Consider the following 27,571-nt stretch of genomic DNA (forward strand, 5'->3'; position numbering starts at 1 on the left):
AGAATGTCATTGGGCTTTTCATAGGAATTGCATTAAATCTGTATAACGTTTTTGGTAGTATGGCCATTTTAAGTATATTAATTCTGCCTATCCAAGAACATGTGAGATCTTTCCATCTTCTAAGGTCTTTTTCAATTTCTTTCTTTAGTGCTCTGTAGTTTTCATTTTAAAGGGCTTTCACTTCTTTTGCTAGATTTATTCCCAAGTATTTTATTTTTTTAGGCTATTGTGAATGGGGTAGTTTTCCTAATTTCTCTTGCAGTGGATTCATCCCTTATGTACAGAAATGCATTTGATTTATGGGTATTGATTTCATATCCTGCTACTTCGCTGAATTCATTTATTAGTTCTAGAGGTTTTCTGGTGGAATTTTTTGGATCTTCTAAATATAGAATCATGTCATTGCAAATAATGATAGTTTGAATTCTTCTTTCCCTATGAATATTCCTTTAATTTCTTTCGTCTGTCTGATTGCTCTAGTTAGAGTTTCAAGGACTATGTTGAATAGAAGTGGTGAAAGAGGACATTGCCATCTTGGTCTAGTTTTAGAGAGAATGCTTTCAATTTTTCTCTATTTAGAATGATGCTGGCCTTGGGTTTAGCATAGATAGCTTTTACAATGTTGAGGTATATTCCTACTATCCCTAGTTTTTCTAGAGTTTTGATCATGAAGAGGTGCTGTATTTTGTCAAATACATTTTTCTGCATTTATTTTGATAATCATATGAATCTTGTCTTTAAGTCTATGGATGTGATGACTTATGTATATTGATTTCTGTGTGGTGAACCAACCTTTCATCCCTGGGATGAACCCCACTTGATTGTGGTGCACTATCTTTTTAATATGTTTTTATATGTGATTTGCCAGAATTTTATTGAGAGTTTTTGCATCTATGTTCATCAGGGATATTGGTCTGAATCTTTCTTTCTTTGGTGTATCTTTGTCTGGTTTTGGAGTCTAGGTTATACTAGCCTTATAGAATGAGTTTGTAGGGTTCCCTCCTTTTCTATTTCATGGAACAAATTGAGGAGTATTGGTATTAGTTCTTCTCTGAAGGTCTTGTAGAACTCTACTGAGAATTCATCTGGCTGGGTTTTTCTTGGTTGGTATGCTTTTGATGGTGTCTTCTATTTTCCTGCTTGAAATTGATCTGTTTAAATTGTGTATATACTCTTGATTCTGTTTGGGTAGATCATTTACCTCTAGAAATTTGTCAGTGTCTTCGAGATTTCTATTTTATTGGAGTATAAATTTTCAAAATAGTTTCTAATTATCTTCTGTATTTTAATAGTGTCTGTTGGGATATATCCTTTTTCATCACGAATTTTAGTAATTTGAGTTTTCTCTTTCCTTCGCTTCATTAGCAGAGAAGTTTAATGAGCAATCCCAGTCCTAAGCATTTACTCAAGAAATTGTATTACTTTTATTACTCACGAGAAATAAAAGCAGATGTCTATGTGAAGACCTGTGTGCAAGTCTGCAGTGGCTATAGTATGAATTGTCCCAACCTAGAAACAGTTGCCAGTCCCCACAGACTGTAAAATATTTAATTCTATTCAAATAACATTCTGGAAAAGACAAAACTATAGGGACAGGAAACAAATCAGTGGTTGCTAGGGTGATTGTAGGGAGAGGTTGATTATGATGGTGCATGAGGGTATGTTTTGGGGATGATGAAATTCTTCTATAAGTTGACTGTAGTGATGATTACATGACTTTAAAATGTTTGTCAAAATTCTATATGTTGACCGTAGTGATGATTACATGACTTTAAATGTTTGTCAAAATTCGAAAATTATATAATAAAAAGACTGGGTTTGTTGCATGTGCATTATACACCAATAAACCTGACCTAAAAAATTTGTACTCCTATTGACTTCAGGATGAAGCTTAAATGCCTTTATTGCGTTATCAGTGAGGTCTTCCTCAATGGTGTGGGGCAGAGGTCATTTTTTCTTTCTAGATCTAGAATGTATCCCAGTTTTAAATTGATGTGTGTGTGTGTGTGTGTGTGTGTGTGAGAGAGAGAGAGAGAGAGAGAGAGAGAGAGAGAGAGAGAGAGAATAAGTGAATGAATGAATAATTAAATGGAAAATTCTAGAGATGAATTCTCTATATTGACATTGAACATATTTAAAAATCTTTTATGCTGGTAGGTTGACATTATTTTTCACTATTGCAAAAAAATTTTGGGTAGCAATTGTTAATTTTAATCCAAACAGATTGATTCTTTTTTTTTAAATTTATTTTTTAGTTTTAGGTGGACACAATATCTTTATTTTATTTTTATGTGGTGCTGAGGATTGAACCCAGTGCCTCATGCATGCCAGGCAAGTGCACTACCACCTGAGCCTCATCCCCAGCTCCCAGATTGATTCTTAATTAGTTAGACTGCCTACTTCGATTTTTCATCACCCCACTCAAAGACTCCCAATATATTGAAAGGGTATCCTGTCTATTCTTTTAGGCTTTTCTATCTGGATTTTCCAATCTAACTTCTTCTTTGTTGCCTTAATAATCTCTCTAGAATACCATTTGATACCCCAAATCCAAACCTCTGCTGATTCACTTTACAATGTACTTCTATAACTGGCAGCACATTCAAATAAGAATTTATCATGAATCATATAGAAAAATCACATCCTCTCCAAAGGGCTTTCACCAGCAGGCATGATTTTTCTTTCTTTTTGTTTTAAAAAGATTTTTCTTCACTCTGCTTTAGGTGGGAAGAGATATGTAATACTGGATCCATCTCTTTCAGATTGGCTCCTACTTTGGGGCTTCCCTCTGCTCGGTGGACATGGATGGTGATGGAAACACCAACCTGGTCCTCATTGGGGCACCCCATTTCTATGAGCAGACCCGAGGGGGCCAGGTGTCCGTGTGTCCCTTGCCTAAGGGGGTGAGTTGAGTGGCTGATGGACCTGGGCTGGATGGGGTCTGTGTGTGGGATGGAGAGGTTATCTGATTAAGGCCTGAACTGTTATTGTTTAGCAGAGGGCTCGGTGGCGGTGTGAGGCTGTTCTCCACGGTGAGCAGGGCCATCCCTGGGGCCGCTTTGGGGCAGCTCTGACAGTGCTGGGAGATGTGAATGGGGACAAGCTGACAGACGTGGCTATTGGAGCCCCAGGAGAACAGGAGAATCGGGGTGCTGTTTACATTTTTCATGGAATATCAGTATTTGGCATCAGCTCCTCCCACAGCCAGGTAAGTCCAGGTCACTTACTGTCCTTATTGTATCAGTAACCTCTTTGCTGGATCTATTCCCTTCTAATTCAAGAGTCTCCCTGTACTCCTTTTAGAACCTTCAAAAATAATAACACACACTTCACAGAAACCATAAAGGATCTCAATGCTAGATTAATTATTTCTGTAATGATAGGAGGTGATTGGGTATGTCCTCACTCCAAGTTTACAGATAAGGACATCCAGGCCCAGAGATAGTAAATAGCAATCTGGAAGTATTGGGATGTGGGGATTCATGCCTTCTGAATCTTGGTCCTGGCAGGGTGACCAAGAGTCCTGGGTTTCCTGAATCTATCCCATTTTTTAGCACTGTTTGGTGGGCTTCTTTTCAAAGGGCCGTGTGTTTGGTTTAATACTCTGCTATTAATATACACTGGAATTATTAATAATTTCTGAACACTGTATTTTTATTTACACTGGATCTTGAAATTAAGTAACCCATCCTGATGATTGTTCACCCTAAATCTGGGCCCCTACAACTATTGTTCCCTCTAGGATAGTTTTTTTGTTTTCTGTCACATGGGGCTTACTGTCTGGAGGGACCCTCACAGTCTTGCTCCACCTTATAAATGCCATTGTAGCTAGCTAAGGCCATCTGATCTTCTGGTGTCTGCTCTTTAACTCTTTCCCAACTTCACATTTTTCTTTCTTTAGAAAATTGTTGTGGCTAGAAGGCTTAACATAGGATATACCCTCTTTACAGATTTTAAATCTACAGTGTAGTATTGTGATCCATTGGCACAATGTTGTACCCCAGATCTCTAGAGCTTATTCATCTGGTATAACTAGAATTTTGTACTCTTTGATTAGCAGTTCTTTGTTTCCCCTCCCACCCACTGTCTATGGAAACCACTATTCTAGTCTTTGCTTTTATGATTTTGTGTATTTTAGATAACTTATATAAATGGAATTATTTGTCCTCTTGTGTGTAGCTTATTTCACTTAGAATAATGTCTACTAGTTTCACTGCTATTGTCACAAATGACAGAATGTCCTTCTTTTTAAAGGCTGAATTATATTTGTGTATGTATTACCACATATTTTTTTTTTTTTTTTTGGTAATTCATCATCTTTCAGTGGGCGTTTAGATTGTTCCTATTTCTTGGCTCTTGTGAATAGTAATGCAATGAATGTGGATGTAGTTACCAGTATCTCTTGAAGGTCCTTATTTCAATACTTTTGGATAAATATCCAGAAATGAGATTGCTAAATCATATGATAATTCTATTTTTAAAATTTATATTATTAGTCATCTTTTTTACTATTGAATTGTAGGAAATCTCTATATATTTTAGGGATTAACTCATGATCAGACAAATAGTTTGCACATATTTTCTCCACTTTTTCATTCCATTGTTTTCTTTGCAATGTAGAAATTTTTAGTTTGATGTAGTCTCATTTAATTATTTTTATTTTTATTGCTTGTGCTTTTTCTTGTTATATCCAATGAAATTACTACCTATACAGATGTCAAGAATCTTTCCCTGTTTTCTTGTAGGAATTTTACATTTTCAGGTCTTATGTTTGTCTTTAATCCAATTTAAGTTTTTTTTTTTTTTTTTTTTGTGTGTGTGTGTGTGTGCATGGTATAAGATGAGGGTCCAATTGCATTCTTTTTTTTTTTTTTTTTTTTTTGGTACTAGGGAGTGAACTCAGGGGTACCTGACCACTGAACCACATCCCCAGCCCTATTCTGTATTTTATTTAGAGACAGGATCTCACTGAGTTGCTCAGTGCCTTGCTGTTGCTGAGCCTGGCTTTTGAACTTGTGATCCTCCTGCTGCAGTCTCCTGAGCCACGGGATTAAAGGTGTGCACCACAGCTTCTGGCTCTAATTGGCATTCTTTTGCAAGTAGATATGCAGTTTTTCCAACACCATTTGTTAGCGAGGCTATCTTTTCCCCATTCTGTATTTTTGGTGTTCTTTTGGAAGATCAGTTTACCCTATATGCAAGGGTTTATTTCTGGGTTTATTTATATTGTGTTCCATTTGTCTCTATTTCAGTCTTTATACTTGTACCATGCTATTTTAATTACTATAGCTTTGTAATATAGTTTTTACCTCTTGAAGTGCTAGAGATGGAACCCAAGGGTGCCCTACCACTGAGGACATCTTCAGCCTTTTTTACTTTTTGAGACAGGGTCTTGGTAACTTTCTCAGCTTACTGAGTTTCTATTATTGGTGTGTGCCCCTATGCCCAGATCTGTAAAATAGTTTTAAATTAAGAAGTGTAAAACCTCTAGTTTTGTTCTTTTTTCTCAAAACTGATTAGGTTATATGTGGTCCAAAGACCATAGGTTTTAGTATTTTTTCTTTTATTTTGTAAAAAACACCATTGGGATTTTGATAGGGATTGCACTGACTCTGAGGATTACTTTGATTGTATTGATATTTTAACAGTATTAAGTCTTCCCATCTAAAATAGAATGTCTTTCCATTCCGATTTTGTCTTTTATAATTTTGTTAGCAATGTTTTGTAGTTTTCGGTGTATGAGACCTTCAATTCCTTAATTATATTTAGCTTTATTCCTAAATTATTTTTCCACGCTATTATAAAAGGAATTGTTAACCAGGTATGGTGGTGTACACCTGTAATCCCAGTGATTTGGGAAGCTGAGGCAGGAGGATCACAAGTTTGAGGGCAGCCTGGGCAACTTAGCAAGGCCCTAAGCAACCTAGTGAGATTCTGTTTAAAAAAAAAAAGGTGGGGGTGCTGGAAATGTAGCACGGGGGTATAGCACTCCTGGGTTTCATTCCCAGTTACCCTCCATGTAATATAAATAAGAAAAAATAAAAGGGATTATTTTACATATTTCCTTTTTAGATATCACATTATTAGTGCGTAGAAGCACAGTGGATTTTAAAAATTTTATTTTTAATTGTTATATATACACACACACACACACACACACAACTTGATATCAGTATCTATACATAAAATGATTATGTCAAATGAATTAACATCCTTATCACCACACATACTTATTTTTTAAGCATAAGAACATTTAAAACCCATTATTTTTGCAGTTTGAAATATACAGTATACTATTTATTATTGTACCCTGTAAATAGCGTCTCCCCATTCCCCAGGTCTCCCCAAGCTTCAGGCAATCCCTATTCTATGCTTCATTCACATAAGTTCAGCTTTTTTGTAGATTTAACATTAAGTGAGATTGTACAGTGTTTGTTTTTCTGTGCCTGGCCTATTTCACTTAAAATATTGTCCTCCAGGTCTATCCATGTTGTTGCAAATGATAGTATTTCCTTCATTCTAAAGGCTGAATAGTATATGTGTCTACATAATCAACATTTTCATTATTTGTTCATCTGTTTATAGACACTTAGATTGATTCCATATGGTGGCTATTCTGTGTGATGCTGTAGTGCCCAAGGGAGTACATATGTCTCTTTACCAGACTGGTTTCCTCTCGATACACACCATAAGTGGGATTGCTGGATTATCTAATAGTTGTATTTTTAATTTTTTGAGGAAACTTCATACTGTTCTCCATAATGGCTACAGTAATTCATGTGGCCACCAAGAGTTCTGCAAGGGTTCTACTTTCTCCACATCCTTGTGAACGCTTGCTACTTTCTGTCATTTCAATAATAGTCATTCCAACAGAAGTGAGGTAATAATAATCTGTGTTTTGATTTTCATTTCCTTGATGATTAATGATATTGATTTTTTTTTCATGTACTTCTGGGCATTTGTATGTTATCTTTTGGGAAATATCTGTTCAAGTCCTTTGCTCAATTTTTAATTGGGTTGTGTTCTTGCTATTGAGTTGTTTGCTTTCCTTTCATGCTTTGGATATTAATACTTTATTAGAGGTATGGTTTGCAAATACTTTCTCTCAGTACAGAGGTTGTTTTTTCACTTTGTTTTAAAATTTTTTTAGTCACAAATGAAGGATTTTCTTCTTTTTAATAGCGGAATAGTGTGTAATTACTTCACATTTTCTTTGTCATTCATCAGTTGATGTACTCGTGGTTGCTTGATTCTATATCTTGCATATTGTGAATGGTGTTGCAAAGAACACAAGAACATAGATAGTTCTTTGTCATACTGACTTCATTTCCTCTAGATATGTACATGGTGTCGCCGGATCATATGGTGATTCTATTTTTAGTGTCCTGAGGAACTTTCAAACTATTTTCCCATAATAGTTGCATTAATTTAAATTCCCACTAATAGTGTGTAAGGGTTTCCTTTTTTTTTTTTGCATCCTTACCATTATTATTTTTTGTCTTTTTGATAATAGCCATTCTATCAGGAGTGAAATGATATTTCTTTGTGTTTTTTTAAAAATTTTTTCCCCTGAGGATTATTTACATTGAGCATTTCCCCCATATACCTGTTGGCATTTTTTCATATTCCTGTTTAAAATTTTTTTTTCTATCCTCTAATTGTTCTTTTTTTAGTTGTTGATGGATATTTATTTATTTATTTATTTATATGTGGTGCAGAGAATTGAATCCAGTGCCTCATACATGCTAGGCAAGTGTTCTGTCACTGAGCTACAGTCCCAGCCCCTCATATACCTTCTTTGAAGAATGTCTATTTAGGTCTGCTATGGTTTGGAGACCATCTGACTGTGTTCCACTGTGGGTTATGTGCTGGAAAGTTGATCTCCACTGTTGAGGTGGTAGAAACTTTAAGAAGTGGGGCCTAGTGGAAGATAATTAGTTCATGGGGGCATCACCCCATCCTTAGGAAGGACTAATGCTTGTCTGGAGAAGTGGATTAGTTCTTATAATAATGGAGTGTTATAAAGTGCGATTGGTTTCCTTGGCTTTTTCTTTTGCTTCCTGACTCATCATGCGATCTCTCCCTCTCCCATTGGCTTCTCTCATGAGGCCAACTTGCCATGTTATGATGTAGCCAGAAGGCCCTCACCAGAGCCAGGTAGATGCTGGCATCATGCTCTTAAATCTCCAAATCTGTAAACCAAACAAACCTATTTTTTTGTATAATTTCTCAGCCTTGGGTATTTTGTTATAGCAACATAAAAGAGATGAGGAAGGTCCTTTTGCCAATTTTTAAATGGTGTTGCAAAGAACATGAGAACATAGATAGTTTTTTGTCATTCTGACTTCATTTCCTCTAGATATGTAGACAGGGGGTTGCCGGATCATATGGTGATTCTATTTTTATTTTTTTAAGGAACTTTCATTCTATTTTACCATAATAATTGCATGAATTTAAATTCCCACTAATAGTGTGTAAGGGTTTCCTTTTTTTGCATCCTTACCATTATTATTTTTTGTTTTTTTGATAATAGCCATTCTATCTGGAGTGAAATTATATTTCTTTGTGTTTTTAAAATTTCCTCCCCCTGATGATTATTTACATTGAGCAGTTCCCTCCATATACCTGTAGGCATTTTTCATATACCTTCTTTTTTATTTAAAAAATTGAGTTATTTGTTTTCTTGCTATCAAGTTGTTTGAATTCCTTATATATTTTGGATATTGACCCCTTACCAGACGTTGGTTTGAAAATAATTTCTCCCATCCTGCAGGTTGTCTTTTCACTCTGTTGATTGTGTCCTGTGCTAGGCAGAATGCTTTTGGTTTAAAATCCCATCTGTCTATTAGTGCTTTTGTTGCCTGTGCTTTTGGGAGCATATTTAAAAAAATCATGGCCCAGACTAATGTGGTGCTTTCCCCCATGTTTTCTTCTAGTAGTTCTATAGTTTCATATCTTATGTTTAAATCTTTAATCCATTGAGTTGATTTTTTTCATGTGTGTCAGATAAGGTTCTAATTTCATTCTTTTGCATTGTTTGCCAAAACCAATTGATTGTAAATATGTGTATTAATTTCTAGGTTCTTTGTCATTTTTTGGATTCTCTAATTGTGTTCAGTTAACTTCCTGTGCTCTGAGATTAGATGTCTATGCTCTGGGATCTGGAGAGACCACTGACTAGTCTCTGCAGCAGATGGGGTTGCTGCCTGTGCTCTGTGATAATTTATGATCAGGCAGAGTTAAGATTGACTTCCTAGACTGGGCAATTGGATTGTTTGGATTAATATAAATGGATTGATATACTATGGAAGTATTTGTAGTCAGGCAGGGCCCCATGATGTCTCTAGGATTAGGTGAAGTCTCTGGAATTGCTGTTCATCTGTATGAGATGGGCAGAGCCATAGTCTTGCTCCACAGATATATGTGGACTTGGGCTTGCCTCCTGGCCTAGGGTAGGCTTAAAGCAGAGAATGAGGTTTAGTAGAATAAATATTGCCCAGCCTGGGGTTGGCAAGGCCAGATGCTCCCTCTGCTGGTAATCACCAACCTGCAGTTACTTTCTAGGGAAGACTTGATGAGAGCCCTCAGGCTGTGTGAGGAAGCTGGCCAGGGGTTGAAGTCTAGAAGACCTGTGGACTGTGTGTTTTGCAGTACAAGGCTGCTGGCTAGTTTTTCTAGTGTGGCCTCTCAGTTGGCCAGAAAGTAGAGATCTGCATACTGGCTGCTATGAGCCCACCCACATTCTTTGTTTCTGTTTCCCTTAGGATGAGCCTTCTACAGAAGGGTCCCAGAATGGTGGGAAATCTGAATACCTATCTTCAACACTTTTACCACTGTAGAAACTTTGGGCCTCTGGGAATTCTCTGTGTGGCTTGGGGTGTTCAAAGAGAATCATTCCTATTATCTTTCAGTTGTGACTTTTCAGACAGAGTTCTCTGGTTCAGTGGGGGTGTCTCAGCCTCATTCCTGAGTTCTGGAGTATTCATGACAGTATTCTTGCCTGCGAAGAGTTGCTGATTGGATTTCTGTGGTGGGAACAGTGAAGTTGAAGAACTCCTATTCCACCATGTTGTTGGTGTCACTGACCTTATTTTTTGTTGCATTGGAACTCAGTCCACTTTGACTCCAAGTGCTTCAGCATGTATATTATTAATTAAAATTAAATATTTGTTCACAGTTATTTTAAAAATGAAACTTTCAGACAGGAAATGAACAAATCTTTATTCAGTGAATTTTGACAAACTCTTATCATGATACAAAATATTATTACTAACCCAAAAGAGAAAGTTCTATTTCTCTGTTTATGGAAAAGTTCTTTTTCTCTCTTCATGGAAAATTTAAAATTATAATTATTAACACATATTAATTGTACAAGTTTATGGGTTTCATTGTGATATTTCCATTCATGCATATATTTTTCTTTGATCATGATCACCCTCCCTTCTACCATCTATTAACAGAACCCCTCCCCTCTTTTCCCAGGAACAACCAAGGTTCTGATTATTTTCTAACATAGATTAGTTTTACCAATTTTATAACTTCATATGAATGGATTAATACACTATGGAATAATACACTACATAGGCCCAAGTATATTTTATAAGCTTGTTAGGTGCAGCCAGGGATGAGAACCATTGCCTTACTAACTTCTCACTGCATGGAGAAGCCTCTTTCCACAATTGTACAATATTTAAACATTTTTTTTCCTTCCTTCTTCCTTCTTTCTTTGTTTTTACTTTGTTATAGTACTGGAGATTGAACCCAGGACCTTGCACATGCTAGGCAGACATTCTGTCTCTGAGCTATACACACAGCCCTTTTTTTTAAAATTATTATTTTTTTTATTGGTTGTTCACAACATTACAAAGCTCTTGACATATCATATTTCATACATTAGAATCAAGTGGGTTATGAACTCCCATTTTTACCCCAAATACAGATTGCAGAATCACATCGGTTACACATCACATTTTTACATACTGCCATATTAGTGACTGTTGTATTCTGCTACCTTTCCTATCCTCTACTATCCCCCCTCCCCTCCCCTCCCATATTCTCTCTCTACCCCATCTACTGTAATTCATTTCCCTCCATGTTTGTTATCCCATTCCCCTCATAACCTCTTATATGTAATTTTGTATAACAATGAGGGTCTCCCTCCATTTCCATGCAATTTCCCTTTTTTTCTCCCTTTCCCTCCCACCTCATGTCTCTGTTTAATGTTAATCTTTTCTTCCTGCTCTTCCTCCCCACACAGCCCTTTTTTATTTTATTTTGAGACAGTGTCTTGCTAAGTTGCCCAGGGTGGCCTCAAACTTGTGATCCTCCTGCCTCAGCTTCCTGGGTAGCTGGGATCACAGGTCTGTGCCACTGAATCTGGCAATAATGCTTCTTTTCATTGGTGCCTGTTGTTTCTCTACATAAATAGGATTTGAAGGTTTTGGTTTTTAAAAATTTTTAGTATAAAAGATTTATATGCTGTCATGCAAATATATAATTCTAAAATAAACAATGAAAGTGCTAGTTCCCTCACTGTACTCTCCATAACACCCTTCCAAAGAAAATGAGGCTTAGAGGAGGGTACTTTATTTTTTAAATTGATTTTTAAAAATGACAGTGGAATGCATTACAATTCTTATTACATGTATACAGCACATTTTTTCATATCTATGGTTGTATATAAAGTATGTTGACACCAATTTGTGTCTTCTTATATGTACTTTGGATGATAATGTCTATCACATTCCACCATCCTTGCTAATCCCCTGCCCTCTTCCTTTCCCTCCCACCCCTCTGCCCTATCTAGAATTCATCTATTCCTTCCAAGTTCCCCCTCCCTAACCCACTGAGTCAGCCTCCTTATATCAGAGAAAACATTTGTTGAGAGGAGGGTACTTTAAATGCCTGTGCGTGTGTGCGCGTGCACGCCCCCATGCACATACACACACACACACACACACACACACACACACACACACACATATACACACTTTTGGATTAAGAGCAAAACCAAAAAGAGTTATACTATTTTGTTATTTTTCTATTTAAATTTTTTAACTTCTTTTTCCCTAGTGATTGAAACTGGAAATGGTCAGTGTTCAGACAAGCAAACATGCTATGGATCTCCAAACTGCCTTGTTATACATCAGTTCAAAACAAAGCATCCTCCCAAGAGAATAGTATATATAGTTCTCAAACAAATGTGAGGTATAAACTATACACTAAACACACAAATCTTGAAGATGACTTTTTGTATATTAGTAAGCCCAAGTAACCACCACCTAGATTAATATGTCAAAAATTTCTAGCATCTTATGTTTCCTCATCCTTCTTTGCAGCTGAAAAAAATCAGTTTTTTTCTTTTGTGGTGCTGGGAATCAACCTAGGCCTTTGCACTTGGTAAGCCCATGCTTTACCAATGAGCTACATACACTCCCAGCCCTGACAAAAATCACTTAAAAATGTGGTAAAATACGACATAATATTTATTATCTTAATCATTTTAAGTGCACAGTTCACTGGCATTAAGTACATAATAAAATCATTTAAAAAATTTTAAAAGTTTATTATTTAGTTTTTAAAATATTATTCTTGTAAACAGATTGAAAAGTAAAAATAGGCTTATCACAAAAACCAGTTTCCATACACACTATGATTTCTGCTTTATTCCCCTCTGAAGACACCTATTTCAGTTCCTCCAAGTATTTTCTTTAAAGAAATTTTTTTTTAGTTGTAGATGGACACAATACCCTTACTTTAATTTATTTTATGTGGTGCTGAGGATCAAACCCAGTGCCTCACACTTGCCAGGTGTGCACTCTACCACTGAGCTACAACCCCAGCCCCTTTCCAATTATTTTCTTTTTTTTTCTTTTTTTTTTTTTTAAAGAGAGAGAGAGAGAGAGAGAGAGAGAGAGAGAGAGAGAGAGAGAGAGAGAGAATTTTTTTTTTTAATATTTATTTTTTAGTTCTCGGCGGACACAACATCTTTGTTGGTATGTGGTGCTGAGGATCGAACCCGGGCCGCACGCATGCCAGGCGAGCGCGCTACCGCTTGAGCCACATCCCCAGCCCCTCCAATTATTTTCTATATGTCTAAATAACATAATTTTTCCTACTTCTTTTTAAACATGTTTAAATTAATAGACTCAAAATATTTGCACATATTTATGAGGTATGGTACAATAATTTGATACATGTATACAATGTGTAATAATCAAATCAGAGCAATTAGCATTTCTATATACAATGTGTAATAATCAAATCAGAGCAATTAGCATTTCTATATACAATGTGTAATAATCAAATCGAGCAATTAGCATTTCTATATACAATGTGTAATAATCAAATCAGAGCAATTAGCATTTCTGTTTCCTCCAACTTGATCAATTCTATGTGTCGGGAACCTTCAGACTCTTCTTGTTATTTTGAAGTTTATCATAAATTATTGTAGACTATAATTACTCCACTATGCTATAGAATACCAAAACTAATTTCTTCTATGTAACTGTATTTTGGTAGCCACTACCTCACCTCTCCTCTCCTCTCCTCTCCTCTCCCCTCCCCTCCCCTCCCCTCCCATCCCCTCCCCTCTCCTCTCCTCTCCTCTCTTCTCTCCTCTCCTTTCCCCATTCTTTCTCAGTTTCTAGTGACCACTATTCCACTCTTTTCTATGCAATCATTTTTTTTTACCTTCCTCAAATGAATGAGAGCATGAAGTATTTGTCTTTCTGGGCCTGGATTGTTTTACTTAACACAGGATCCTCCTTGTTTGATCCACATTGCCACAAACAATAGGATTTCATTCTTTTTATGGATTACTAATATTCCATTGCACATTAAAAATGAACAAATGAGCTTAAAGAGATATTTTTCAAAAGAAGACCTACAAATGATTGATATATGAAAAGTATTAAATATCACTAATCATAAGGGAAATGCAAATTAAAACCATAATGAGATAGCATTCACCCCCAGTTAGAATGGCTACTATAAAAAAATAAAAACAAATACTGGTAAGGATGTCAATAAAAGGCAACTCTCATCTACTGTTTATGGGAATGTAAATTAGTATATTCACTCTGGAAAATGGTATAGAGTTTCCTCAAAAAGTTAGACATAGAATTACCATATAATCCAGTGATCTCACTACTGTATATATATCCAAAGGAAACGAAATCATTTTATTGACAAGATACCTGCATTCTCACGTTAATTGCAATACTATTTACAATAGCTAAGATATGGAGTCATCTATGCATGAATGCATAAAGAAAAGTTTCCTAGCTGGGCGTGGTGGCACACTCCTGTATCCCAGTAGCTCAGGAGGCTGAGGCAGGAATATTGCAAGTTCAAAGCCAGCCTCAGTGATTTAGTGAGGCGCTAAGCAACTTAGTGAGACCCTGTCTCTGAATAAAATACAAAATAGGGGCTGGGGATGGATGTTGCTCAGTGGTTGAGTGTCCCTGAGTTCAATTATCATACCCTCCACTCCAAAAATGTTTCCTATTTCTTGATTTTTGTTTTAACATAGATTTCCTAGTATGAAAAGTGAAGATTGTGTTCTCTTTTGGTTTCCCTCTTGCCACTCCTGAACACATTCTCTACCCTCTTCCCTCCTTGCAATTATATGATAATTTTGATTAGATTAATATTCAGTGTTTGCATTATTCTGCCCATGTAAGTGAGATTCAAAGGGGCGCAAAATATGCTTTTGCTTCTTTCCTATAAAACTTCTTGTTTTCTCTAGAAAGCCTAAGTAATTAATGGGAATTTTGGGTATCATCTTGAGGTTGTGGTTTAAAGGTAAATAATTCCTTGAAAAGTTTGAATTGCCCTAATTCCCTGAAAATTTGTGGGGGATGAGAGTTGAGTACAGCCTGGAGAATCTCTACTTGGACCTTCCTTTTCCCTTTCTCATCTATTTTTTTACCCGCAGCGGATTACAGGCTCCCAGCTTTCCCCCCAGCTCCAGTATTTTGGTCAGTCACTGAGTGGCGGTCAGGACCTCACAATGGATGGATTGGCAGACCTGGCTGTAGGGGCCCACGGACATATACTGCTGCTCAGGTGAGAATTTGGTGCACTCTACCCTTGAAGAAGTTTCCTTGCTGTATGAGGTTTTCTGATGGTCCTTTGGTGTCCCTGTAGATCCCAGCCAGTGCTAAGAGTTGTGGTGACCATGGAGTTCACACCCAAGGAAGTGGCAAGGGATGTATTTGAGTGTCATGAACAGGTGGTGACAAGCAAGGCTGCTGGGGAGGTCAGAGTCTGCCTCCTTGTCCGAAAGAGCACACGGGATCGGCTAAATGACGGTGAGGCTTGGTGGGTAGGTCTCAAAAGGTTAAATGGCTAAGGGCATAGATAGGTGGCTCATTTCAGTCTGCCCAGCCTCTGGTAATCCAGAGAAAACTTATGATGGGCTCTGATAGACTTTTCCAAGCCTGGTGAGAAGCCCAGCAAAACTCACCAGAGAAGCGAACATGTATCACCCCCTTACACTCTTCATTCTCCAGAGAACTAAGGGCCCCATTCCTGTGAACAGATTAGGTTCATTTTTCTTAAATTGTGAGAGAACTCATTTGGTGAGGTAGAATTGATGTAGCAACTCATTAGCAACCTGAAATCTCCCCTTGTCCCTATTCTGAAAGAATAGAATTGTGCCTCTGGTTGGGGAAGAGTAATGACAGTACTTGAAAGAAGTGAGAGGAGGAGAAAAAAAAATCATCCTTCTAGCAGCAGTCTTACTGGCTTGAGGAGATAATAAACAGAGATTGGGGCAGCCAACATGGATTGAAATTGAAAGAAAAGTTTTGGAGAGTAAGGAGTTATGTAAAAGGCACCCCAAAATCTACATAGAAATTTCTCTTAAGTCATTGGCTGACTCATAAGCCACAAATGCCCAGGTCAATACTCCAGGCAATCTAGTAGAAAATAGCAGCTGAAAACCTAAAGAGCTGAGCAGAGAATTAAACACCTTCCCAGTGCTGAGGAGTCAGATTTAAGAGGGGCCTTGGTAAATGCCTTGGTCTTTCCATTAAGACAATGAACAGTAACCAAGGGAAATAATAGGTAATAGAAATAGACCCATGGGTGATTTAGAAATCAGAGTGATCAGACAGAAACAAAAAATAAAATCCCCCTACAAGTAATATATTCAAGAAAAAAAGGAAAGGATGGGAAACTTCAGGGAAGACCTGGAATTCATAAGATAGAGTCAAATTGAAATTTTGACACCGAATTATTCAATGACTGAAATTAAGAATTCAAAAGATTTAATAGCAGCTTAGAAGCAGAACACAGAATTATTGAACTAGAGATAAGTTAATTCAAAGTATTCAGATTAACACACAAAGAGAAAAGGATGATAAATACAGACAAAATTGTAAGAGACATATAGGATATGGTGAAAAATCTAACAATGTAATTAGAGACAGAGGGAAGGAGAGAGGGAGGGAGGAAGGAATGGAGATAGAGAGAGAAAAAGAGTATGGGGGATAATCAGAAGAAGCAATAAACAGTGTTAAGAATCTTGAAAGATCAAGATTATTTAAAAAAAAACCAAAGCAGGATAAATATAAAGGAAGCCATACCAAAGTACATTATAGTCATATTGCTGATTACAAAAGACAAAGAGAACAAAAAATCTTGAATGAAGCCAGAAAAATACAATCAATTTTCTAATATATAATAGAATAGCTACTTTTTTTGAGCAATTACTTTATGGTCACAATTTTATTTCATTTTTTACCATTGGAAAGGTATGATTATTATCCTGATTTTGAAAATAAAGATCTGAGACTCAAAAGAGGTCAGATAACATGGCCCAAGTCACACAGCTGGGGAGCAGAGGAGCTGGGCCTCAGACTCCTCTCTGCCTGATCTACAGCCCAGGCTCCTCACCACGATGCTGTCCTGTTCCTTCAGGAGAAATCCAGAGCACTATAACTTATGACCTGGCTCTGGACCCTGGCCGCCCACGCTCCCGTGCCATTTTTGTTGAGACAAAGAACAGCACACGCAGACAGACTCAGACCTTTGGCCTGAGGCAGAAATGTGAGACCCTGAAGCTATCATTACCGGTGAGCAGGAGAGTGGCCAGATCCCTGGGCTGAGAATGGGTGGTCTTGGGAAGCTGAGGAGGACAGATTCCCAAATTCCCACTATCTCTCAGGTTTGTGTGGAGGACTCAGTGAGCCCCATTGCCCTGCGCCTCAACTACACTCTGGTGGGGATGCCCTCATCCTCTTTTGGAAACCTTCGGCCAGTTCTGGCTGTGGATGCTCAGAGACTGTTCACAGCCTTGGTGAGTCATTAAGTTGGGGCTCTACAGGGTCATGGAAAACATCAGTATTTCATTTCATTTTATTTCTGACTAATATTTCTGTTATATGGGTGGATCACATTTTATTTATTCATTCATCACTTGATGGACTTGGTGATGTTTCTTCTCTCCTATTCTTATCACTGTGTCTCCTTCTTCTACCTCCAGGTCACCTTTAATGTCACATTTATTATGGGGTCTTATGTTGAAACTTATTTTACATAATTTTATTTCAATATTTTGTTTAATTGTTTCACTTCATTATTTTCTTTCCTTTCGTTTTATTCTATTCTATTTTTTTTTTTTTTACAGTTTCCCTTTGAGAAGAATTGTGGTGATGACAACATTTGCCAGGATGACCTAAGCCTCACATTCAATTTCATGAAGTGAGTTTCTTTTCCTCATTGCCTCCTTTGAACCTGTGCATGATGTAGAACCCTTTTCTTCTCCTGGCTCCTAAGGGAGCCTTCGGAGAACAGATAGCTCTATTGGAGGTGTCTGTGTGCTGCAAGGTCCCTAGTGGCTACTCTGTCTGAAACGTCTCTAAGTGCTGCACTCACTCCCTTTCCACTCAAACAGCCTTCCCACAGGGAAGCCCTCAAGAACCTCCTGGCATGTTTTGTTGTCCCTACAGCCTGGACACCTTGGTGGTGGGTGATCCCCAGGACTTCATTGTGACTTTGACTGTGAGAAATGAGGGTGAGGATTCCTATGGGACTCAGGTTACCTTCTACCACCCATCTGGCTTGTTCTTTCGGAAGGTGTCAGCGGCCCAGGTAGCCAGGTCCTTCTTGGGCCCAATCTGACCTTTGCTTTCCCCATCTTCATGGCTGCTGGTTATTAATACCCCTTTCTGCCTCCTTTGCCTTCCAGAACCAGCGCTCACAGCGATACTGGCGTCTGTCCTGTGACTCTGGTTCTTCCACTGAGGGGCCTGTGGCTTTGAAGAGCACCAGCTGCATCATAAACCACCCCATTTTCCCAGGCAACTCAGAGGTCTGAGCTACCAGCTCTTCCTCTCCTTTTATCCATTGTCTTCATCTGGAATTCTCCTCCTCCTCCTCTTCTTCCTCCTTCTCTTCCTTATCCCCTCTCCTTTTTCCTCCTCCTCCTTCTCATCTTAAAAATTGTTTTGCTATTGGTGATTGAACTCAGGGGCACTCAATGACTGAGCCACATCCCCAGCCCTTTTTTGGAATTTTATTTAAAGACAGGGTCTCACTGAATTGCTTAGTGCCGTGCTGTTGCTGAGGCTGGCTTTGAACTCGCCATCCCCCTACCTCATCCTCCTGAACTGCTTGGAATTGCAGGCATGTGCCATTGCGCCTGGCATCATACGGCTTTGCTGAGATATAATTCACATACTATAAACTCATCCATTTAAAGTAGAAAGTTCAGTGGCTTTCAGTATACTCAGAGTTGTGCATCCATTGTCATGATCAGATTTAGAGACCTTGTTATCAGCTTTCCACCTCTCCCAGCCACTGATAACCACTGATTTACTTATCTCTGTAGATTTGCTTATCCTGGATATTTCATCGAAATGGAAACATACAGCATGTGGTTCTTTGGAATCAATTTATTTGAATTAACATTGTATGTTCAAGAATCATTCACCTATCAGTACTTCATTTCCTTTTATTGCTGAATAGTATTTCCATTGTATGGGTGGATCACATTTTATTTATTCATTCAACAGTTGATAGACATTTGTGTTGTTTCTTCTCTCCCATTCTTATCACTGTGTCTCCTTTCTCTACTTCCAGGTCACCTTTAATGTCACATTTAATGTGGAGCCTGATGCTTTCCTTGGAAACCAGCTACTCCTCAAGGCTAATGTGACCAGGTGCACTGTCCCTGCCTCTCCTACGCACCCTCTCCTTTGAGGCCCCAGTCCCTTGTCCATAGTGAACCTTTCCCCTTTCCTGATTCTCCATTCAGATCATTTGTTCATTCAACAAATACTTACTGAGCACTCACAGTTGTGTTGAAGGCTTGTGGGACAGTGGCAGATAGGACAACTGTGGTTCCTATCCTCACAGAGGTTATGACACAGAGGTTATGTGGCACAGATAGACAAGAAAACTGGCAGTCATAATACAGTATGAAATGAATGACTAGATGGGGGATGTCCAGTGTTCTTGGGAGCTTGGTGTTCAGAGAAGATTCCTGAAGAAAATATATTTAGTCTGTGAGTCAATCACTTAAAGGCAGGAACTGAAGGTGGGCAGAAAGACAGACAGAAAGAAGCACCTACCAGGCAAAGCCTAAAGCCTGGAAAGATCAAGATGTGTTTAAGAATGGCATGAGCACATGATATAGGACTTAAGGCACTGGTTATGGCCATGTCACAAAATGTTCCATAAGTGGTTTAAGGGAATTTGCAGTTTAACTTATCAGAGTGACATGATTATATTTGCATGTTAGAAAGGTCACTTTTCAACAGGGCTGGGAATTGGATTGGAAACAGTTTTAAATTCAGAGGTCTAGTTAGAAGTCTGTTTTAGCCACGGGCCTGGGCTATGTAGGGGCAGAAGGGAGTTAGAAAATAGTCAGTTTTAGGATGCAGAGATAATAGGACTTGGTGACTGACTGGAGTTAGGAGATGAAGGAGAAGGAGAAGAAAAGGCTGATTCTCAGTTCTTAAGTGCTGACTAAGCTCTCTCTTTCCCTTCAGTGAGAACAATATGCCCAGGACCAACAAAACTGAGTTCCAACTGCAGCTGCCTGTGAAATATGCTGTCATCACGGTAGTCACCAGGTGCAGGCCCCCAGCGACCTAGCTGAGCCTTCTCCATTGGCTGGACACAGTCAGTTGTGTTCATGAATCTGTGCTTGTGTGTGTGTGTGTGTGTGTGTGCATGTATGGTGTGTATGTGTGCACGTGTTGCTTCTGTGTGAGTGGCCTAACTGGCACCCACTGTGTCTCTGACATGCATCGCCCTGCTCTTGCCTTCTCAGGGCTGCATTATCTATGTGCCTGCTTACTCCTTACACACTTAGCCTGTGAGTCCCTTCAAGGGCACCCCTCATTTCTGTCACTTCCTATTCTTTCTTTCTTCCTTTAGTACTGAGGTTTCTACCAAATATCTCAACTTCACGGCCTCAGAGAAGACTAGTCATGTTATACAGCATCAATATCAGGTGAGCACAGGGAATGTCTGGGTCCTAAGAGGGAAATTTATGTGAAGAAAATATATAAACAATGATGGAGATGGGAAATGTGTGTGCCAGACACAGGTCCAAGGAAGATCTCACTCTGCACACACACACAAGCATGCATATCGGTATGTGCACACATACCTACATGATGAACTCATTTTGTCTTCATAAAGACTCTCTGAGGCACTATTGCTACCCTCAGTTTACAGATGAAGAAACTGGGGCTCAGAGAGGTTAACAAAACCTGTCCAAGTGCCAGGCACAGTGGTACATGTCTATAATCCCAGTGGCTCAGGAGGCTGAGGCAGGAGGATCATGAGTTCAAAGCCAGCCTCAGCAAAAGCAAGGCATTAAGCATCTTAGTGAGACCCTGTCTCTAAATGAAAAATACAAAATAGGGCTAGGGATGTGGCTCAGTGATTGAGTGCCCCTGAGTTCAATCCCTGATACCAAAATAACAATACAAAACAACAATAACAAAAAAACCCTGTCCAATGCCTCTCAACTAATAAGTAGACTAGCCAGGATTTAGGACATGCCTGTCTGGCTCTCAAGTGTATGTTTAATGGCTACTCTCTCCCTCCCAGAAAGGGAAAGGACACTTGGGCCTTATTTAGGTGTACTGGGCTCTAGGAAACAGGGAGGCTGAGTCCAAGAGTTGGTGGAGTACAAGTCCAGATGCCTGATCTCTCATTCTTCCCCTGGTGTAGTTCAACAATCTGGGCCAGAGGAGCCTCCCCATCAATGTGACCTTCTGGGTCCCTGTCCAGCTGAACCATGTGACAGTCTGGGACCACCTTGAGGTCATCTTCTCCCAGGTGAGTCTGGCTGGGCCTGAGAAGTGGGTCTGGTTCCTCTCTCCATAGTCTTGATCTTTCCTAAAATTTGTTTCCTGCACTGGACTTTGGAGGCTTTCTGACCCTCTCCTGGATCCAGGCTGTCTCATCCTCCCATTCCTTTCTCTTCTCATGGTGTCTTTCTTTCCTTAGAATGTCTCAAGTGCTTGCCATACTGATAAGAGACTCCCTACCCACTCTGACTTCCAGGCTGTACTTAAGAAGACCCCAGTGGTGGTGAGTAGCCTCAGGAATACATGTAGACCCTTGGTGGTCCCCTCATTGGAGCTCAATATGGTCTCTTGACTGAGAGGGCTGAGCACCAAGTGATGATCCTGCATCAGCATCCTTATCCATTTCTCTCTTCTCCTTTCCCCCCCTAGAACTGCTCCATTGCTGTCTGTCAGATAATCCAGTGTGAAATTCCATTCTTTGGCATCCAGGAAGACTTCAATGTTGTCCTCAAAGGCAACCTCTCATTTGACTGGTATATCAAGGTATGTGGGATCCTGAGACTTTGTGGGGCACAAATGTGATACTTCAGGACCCCAGACCTGGCTATTGCTCTGCTGTTTTCCACAGACTTCACATAACCACCTCCTGCTTGTGAGCACAGCAGAGATATTGTTTAACGATGCCATGTTTGCTCTACTCCCTGGACAGGGGATGTTTGTGAGGTCCCAGGTAACTGGCTCAGACACAGAGGACTGTTGGAGGGAGGAGGGGAAACCGGGTTTATCAAGATCATTTCTGGTCAGGGAGGGAGAAAAAGAAACAGGTGGGGACTCAAGAGTGAGGGCTGGGATACTGGGAGAGATGGGAAGGGAACAGCCATTGGGTTTAGGGGGAGTACAGGCCTGATTGGGGAAACCTCCAGAAATTTGGCATCTGTCTACTCTGATGCACCTCTTTTCTCCTCTTCCTTCCCCAGACAGAGACCAAAGTGGAACCATATGAAATTCACAACCCTGTGCCACTCATTGTGGGTAGCTCCATTGGGGGCCTGGTGCTCCTGGCCCTCATCACTGCTGGACTGTACAAGGTATCCCCTGGTTGGCCCTCTTCCTAACCCTCCTCCCATCCCTTTGTGTGCAGAGGTTTGACTCCTAGCATTGCTGCTAGCTGGGCGATCTTGGGCAGATTAGGGCCTCTCTGTGCCTCAGTTTCTTCAGCTGTAAAACAGTTATCAATACCCTTTTTGTGAAGGAAATTGGGTTAATATATGTAGAGCAACTAGAATGACCCCTGGTACTGAAGGACTGTCATAGAGGGAGTAATTCTCCTTGTTTTATTTTATATTTCTTTCCTGGTTCCAACATTGATGGGATTTCCTTTCCTGCCTCATTTTCCCCAGTTCCCTTCTACTCTCTGCCCCATTATTTTGTACTGCTCTTTATTCTTTTGTACCCACTCTTGTTTTGCATGACCCTTGCCTTCCCACTGGCTTCTGTGGTCCTTACTCCTCTGTCTCTGCCCCAACAGCTTGGCTTCTTCAAGCGACAGTACAAGGACATGATGAATGAAACTGGTCCCCAAGAGGCACCACCCCAATAACAGCTCCTTCTCCAATGCATGGCCTCTTTGACAGCAAGCAGGACTTGAGTCAGACTAACATGCAAGTCCCTAGGGTGCTGGACAGACATGACCTTTAGGAAACTGGTATATTTATGTCTCATGAAGACTTGCTTGGGCTTCCATTTGTGTGTATGCATAAATTGTGTATATGATTCAGGTGTTTTCAGCACCTCTTGGTCAGAAGGTAATTGGCCGGGGGACCTGGGGTTATGGCTCAATGGTAGAACACTTTCCTAGCACATGTGAGGCCCTGGATTCAATCCTCAGCACCACGTAAAAATAAATGAAATAAAGGTATGTGTCCAACTACAACTAAATAATATTTATAAGCCCAGACAATATCCTTATTATTATTATTATTTAATAATAATAATAATAAAATAATAATGTAATTGGCTGGGCTTCCTTGTGTGTGGGTAAAGAAGCTGTTGCGCCTTCTTCTGAGAAAGGTGATGGCAGCAGCCCTTGTGGGCGAAAATAAAGGGAAATGAAGCAGGAGCTCCACTCTTTGACAAAGGAAGTGAGACTTTCCTGCGTGGGCAAATGAGCAGACCCCTGGAGCCTGTGAAGCCAGAACTTAAAGTACACAGAGAAGCCGTGGAAGGAACCAGGAGCTTGTGAGCTGGCAGGATTCTGTCCAAATCCATTTCATACTAGAGTCAGTGGGCCCAATAAAGATGTTCAACGAGGAATGATAACCCTCCCTTTATTTATTCGTTTATTATTTCAAAGTTACTTTTCTTTTTGAATTGATAAGCCTGTCCATCATACAAAAATTGAAAGACATTCAAGAGTGAATGGTGAAAAGTCTCTCTTCCCTCCTTGGGGGGCAGTCAGGGTTATATATCTTCAAAATTCTAGGCATGTGCAAACGCACACACAAATACACATACATACAAGCCTTTTTTTTCTTTTACACAAATGGTAGCATACTTTGTACTGTTCTGTATCTTACTTTTCCATTAATAGCTCAGATTGTTTCATGCCAAGATAAATTACTTTTTCATTCTTTTATACAGCTGCAGAGTATTCTATTGTGTGATTGTGTAATAATGTAGTGAACCAGTCTCCTTTGGATATTTTATTTCTAACTTCTCACTATTATAAGCAATGCTGAATTAATAAATTGGATGTGCCATTTTCACATATGTGTAAGGATAATTTATAGAATATATTCCTAGAAGTTTGAGTTCCCCCCAAACAAATCCAAGACAAAAATTTGAGTGACAGAGTTTATTTAAGAAGTGTTTCCATGAAATAGCCTTCGGTGGGGAAGTAAGCTGGGAAAGGGAAGGCATTAGCTGGTGTTATTGCCAACAAAGATATGAACCCCTGGAGCTTAATTCCACTGGAAAGACAATTCCACTGTGAGACAATGAAGAACTTGTGCATTAGTATTATCCCAGCCAAGGGGAGCAGTGGGTAGAGAACACCAATAGTTATTGGCTGAGGGTCACTCTTGGTGGGGACAGGGTGTCAATCCTGTAGCACTTCTGGTTTGCCCTGAATGTGGGAAGAGTAGACTCTGATGGCCAGAGAAAGAGATGTAAGTGCTGCCAGTTGAATCTGAGAGAAGAATACATCTCCTTGCAATCCCATGGGGATATGAGTGGGGGTACCAGCAGCACTGGCTATCAAGTGCAGGTAAAGTTTTGATAGCTATTTTCAGGGGGCCTCCCTTCTCTGTCAGAAGCCCACCTGCCATCTCCTACACTTCTGTGACTGCAGTAACCATTCCCCTGGCTTAGAGCATACCAATGGCCTGAGGTCACACTGATAAGAATGGAATGAAGCTGGCATTTAATCCCAGCTCTCTGTGGCATTACCATCTTTCCAAGGGATGAAGAGTAAACATCATGGTGTGCCACTTTTGGACCTTGCAGATGAGGGCAACACCAGAGAATGCCAGAGACAGAAGGAACCTGAATATTGACTCTGAAGAACTACCATGTTAGCCTTGTACTCCATATTTTTATACTGATATATATAAGAGAGAAGGAACATTGACACTGTTGAAGGTAGACACACCAAATTTGGTCTGAAGATGTTTCCACATTTGACTCATTATATAATGAATCGTAGCCTGACTTAGTACATGACTGAATGAAAAGTCTAACTCAGGAGTCCACTTTTGTAACACACAGCTGAATCTGGCTGAATACAGGCTGAGCTGCAGTCAATGACAGGCATCCAGATGATTTCTTCAAGGCTACTTAAGCGCACTTCAGTTTGCTATCCATGCACATTGCCTGGCCATGTTGCAGGCCAGAATTCTTGAAACAGTTCTGGTTCTGAGGGTTGCCTGGTTCTAAAATTGTAAATGAAAACCAGTTAAGATATTTAAATTTGTTTTAATTTGTCTTTTGAAGACATTGTTATTTTGAGCCTCTGATATTGCAGCTGCTCCTTTATGGTAACTAATATCACTACTTTCCCAAAGATCATTTTCCTCTTTGTTCCAAGAAACTGAACTTGTGACAAAATTTGAAGGCTCTTTACTGATGCCCTATCTCCTAGCATTTCAGTCCCCTTCCTCTATCACTTATCATGATATGGACAATACCCATGTCCATTCTGGGATGGTCATGGGCTATAGTCTCATTTTCTTCTTGGGTAGAATTTTTTTTGTACTGGGGATTGAACCCAGGAGTGCTTAACCACTAAGCCATGTCCCCAGACTTTTAAAAAATATTTAGAGACAGGGTTTTGCTAAGTTGTTTAGGGCTTACTAAGTTGCTGGTACTGGCTTTGAACTTGTGATTCTCCTGCCTTAGCCTCCCACCATGCCCTGCTGGGTAGGACTTCTTGGTTTTGACTCCAAAGGTTTATCCTCAATCTCTGAGAGCACCATGGGAAAGGTCCTACCCCTTTATCCTTTCCTACCTGGTGACAGAATGACCTGATAGAGAAATTAACTGACTTGTGTGCACTGTAGAAGTGGGAGAAGGTACTAGAAATGTGATGTTAGTCGTGGTGTGGATATCCAGTCCTCCCTCTCTGCATCGCACTCTGGTCTCTGAGGCCAGGATCAGTTATTTGAGGCCCTGAGTACCTCTGCAGTCCCCTTCTGATCCTGCTCCTCCCTCTCAAGCTCCCAGTTCTCAAATTTACCATACTTGGGTGACCATCCAGAATCCTTCTGAAAGTGAAAGGTACTGTGATTAGTCATTGCACTCAGATGCTAGGCCTGTCTGGGACAGATCAGAATGTGTTTTGTTCCCCTACCCATACCCCTTTTCAACTATTGCCTATGTTCTACTTTTTTTTTTTTTTTCCCAGAACTCAGTTCCTTTCTCTATCACCTGACACTTGTCTTAGTTTAAATGTTACTTCCTCCAGATCCTCTTGACTTTCTAGTTGAGAGAAGCCCTACTTCTCACATGCTGCCATAATAACCTGAGTTTATTCCTCTGAAAAGTATACATTCCTCAAGGACAGGACCCCTATTGCATCCCCAGACTCTAGAACAATATCTGGAACATGTAATAAATAATTGCTGAGTATATGTGTTGAGTAAATGAATCTGTGAATGAAAAGACTTGTGTTTCCCCAGATCCCTGTTCTTTTGTGCTTTCTACTAACAGAAAATGCTCTCAAAAATCTATTTCCCTCATCCCAACAAATTTCTTCACAATGATATAGTATCCAACTGAGCTGCTTCATGTTCTCTATATCCTAAGAGACTGAATATACTAAGGAAAATGAATGGCCAGACTATATGTAAAATTAGGCCTCTGACCCCCATCTGCAGCAATCAACACATTAGCTACAAAAACCAGCCCAGGAAGTCAGCCTCACAGGAAGTCCGATCACTATCTCTAACTACCAGACCATGAAATCTAATGGTTTTAACAATTGGCCTCATGTCCAAGTCTTGATTAATAATTGAAAACTTACTTAATTTTTGTCCTTGCTTCCAATTCATGACCAATCAGAGAAAATCAAATATGTACACTTATCTAATCTCATAGGATGTCTGCTTTTAGCTGCCTGCTTACAGCTTCTGATCAGAGCACATATAAACCTTTCTTTTTTTCCTACTATTAATCTTTCCTACTCCTCTTCCTTCTTTTTAAGAAGGAAGTGATGGTGTCAGAATTGCCTTTGCCTGTTCTCATTTGGTTGGTCTTTGTTTGCACAGTCCTTTGGTCCAACAACTGTGAAAAATAAATGAGTAAAGCAATTTCCATAGGGCTGGGGTTGTGGCTCAGTGGTACAGTGCTTGCCTCACATTTGTGAGGCACTGGGTTTGATTCCCAGCACCACATATAAATAACTGAATAAAATAAAAGTCCAACAACAACTAAAAAATATTTAAAAAGAGGCAGTGTAGAAAAATGGAAATGTTTGGGATATCAAAAATTCAAGATATTACTGGGCGTGGTGGTACACAACCAGTATTCCCAGCTACTTGGAAGGTAGAGGCAGAGAAATCACAAGTTTGAAGCCAGACTAGGAAAGTTAGTGAGGCTTTGTCTCAAAATAGAAATAAAAAGGGCTGATGATGTAGGTCAGTGGCAGAGCACCCCTGGGTTCAATTCCCAGTACTGCAAAAGAAAAAAATATCAAAATGTGGGGAGAAATGTAATACAAGTGTAAAGTTTTATAAATTAGTATTCTTTTCTTTTTTCACATAAAATTCTTTAATATAAAATATTTTAAGTGTACAGAAAAT

The 27,571-nt window shown here is 39.4% G+C and overlaps 1 protein-coding gene across 7 annotated transcripts in view; it reads left to right on the forward strand.

Annotated features, from left to right (window-relative positions):
• The window catches only part of ITGAM (integrin subunit alpha M), a 68,565-nt gene extending 44,525 nt beyond the window's left edge, over nt 1-24,040 (forward strand). For 4 of the 7 annotated variants that reach the window (XM_081299534.1, XM_081299539.1, XM_081299538.1 and 1 more), the window contains 18 exons: nt 2,763-2,903; nt 2,996-3,208; nt 14,939-15,069; nt 15,151-15,314; nt 16,927-17,081; nt 17,174-17,305; nt 17,636-17,709; nt 17,958-18,099; nt 18,197-18,319; nt 19,090-19,169; nt 20,001-20,084; nt 20,392-20,467; nt 21,196-21,303; nt 21,475-21,558; nt 21,705-21,818; nt 21,904-22,005; nt 22,253-22,363; nt 22,804-24,040. In XM_081299534.1, the coding sequence (XP_081155660.1) occupies nt 2,763-2,903; nt 2,996-3,208; nt 14,939-15,069; nt 15,151-15,314; nt 16,927-17,081; nt 17,174-17,305; nt 17,636-17,709; nt 17,958-18,099; nt 18,197-18,319; nt 19,090-19,169; nt 20,001-20,084; nt 20,392-20,467; nt 21,196-21,303; nt 21,475-21,558; nt 21,705-21,818; nt 21,904-22,005; nt 22,253-22,363; nt 22,804-22,875 (2,106 nt within the window). In that variant the 3' untranslated portion in view covers nt 22,876-24,040. The remainder of the gene's footprint in view (nt 1-2,762; nt 2,904-2,995; nt 3,209-14,938; nt 15,070-15,150; nt 15,315-16,926; nt 17,082-17,173; nt 17,306-17,635; nt 17,710-17,957; nt 18,100-18,196; nt 18,320-19,089; nt 19,170-20,000; nt 20,085-20,391; nt 20,468-21,195; nt 21,304-21,474; nt 21,559-21,704; nt 21,819-21,903; nt 22,006-22,252; nt 22,364-22,803) is intronic. The other 3 variants (XM_081299535.1, XM_081299537.1, XM_081299540.1) reach the window with 2 other exon arrangements.
• The last annotated feature ends 3,531 nt before the right edge of the window (nt 24,041-27,571 follow it).

This window comes from Spermophilus citellus, assembly GCF_964194105.1.
Source record: "Spermophilus citellus genome assembly, chromosome: 6".
Lineage (NCBI taxonomy): Eukaryota > Metazoa > Chordata > Mammalia > Rodentia > Sciuridae > Spermophilus > Spermophilus citellus.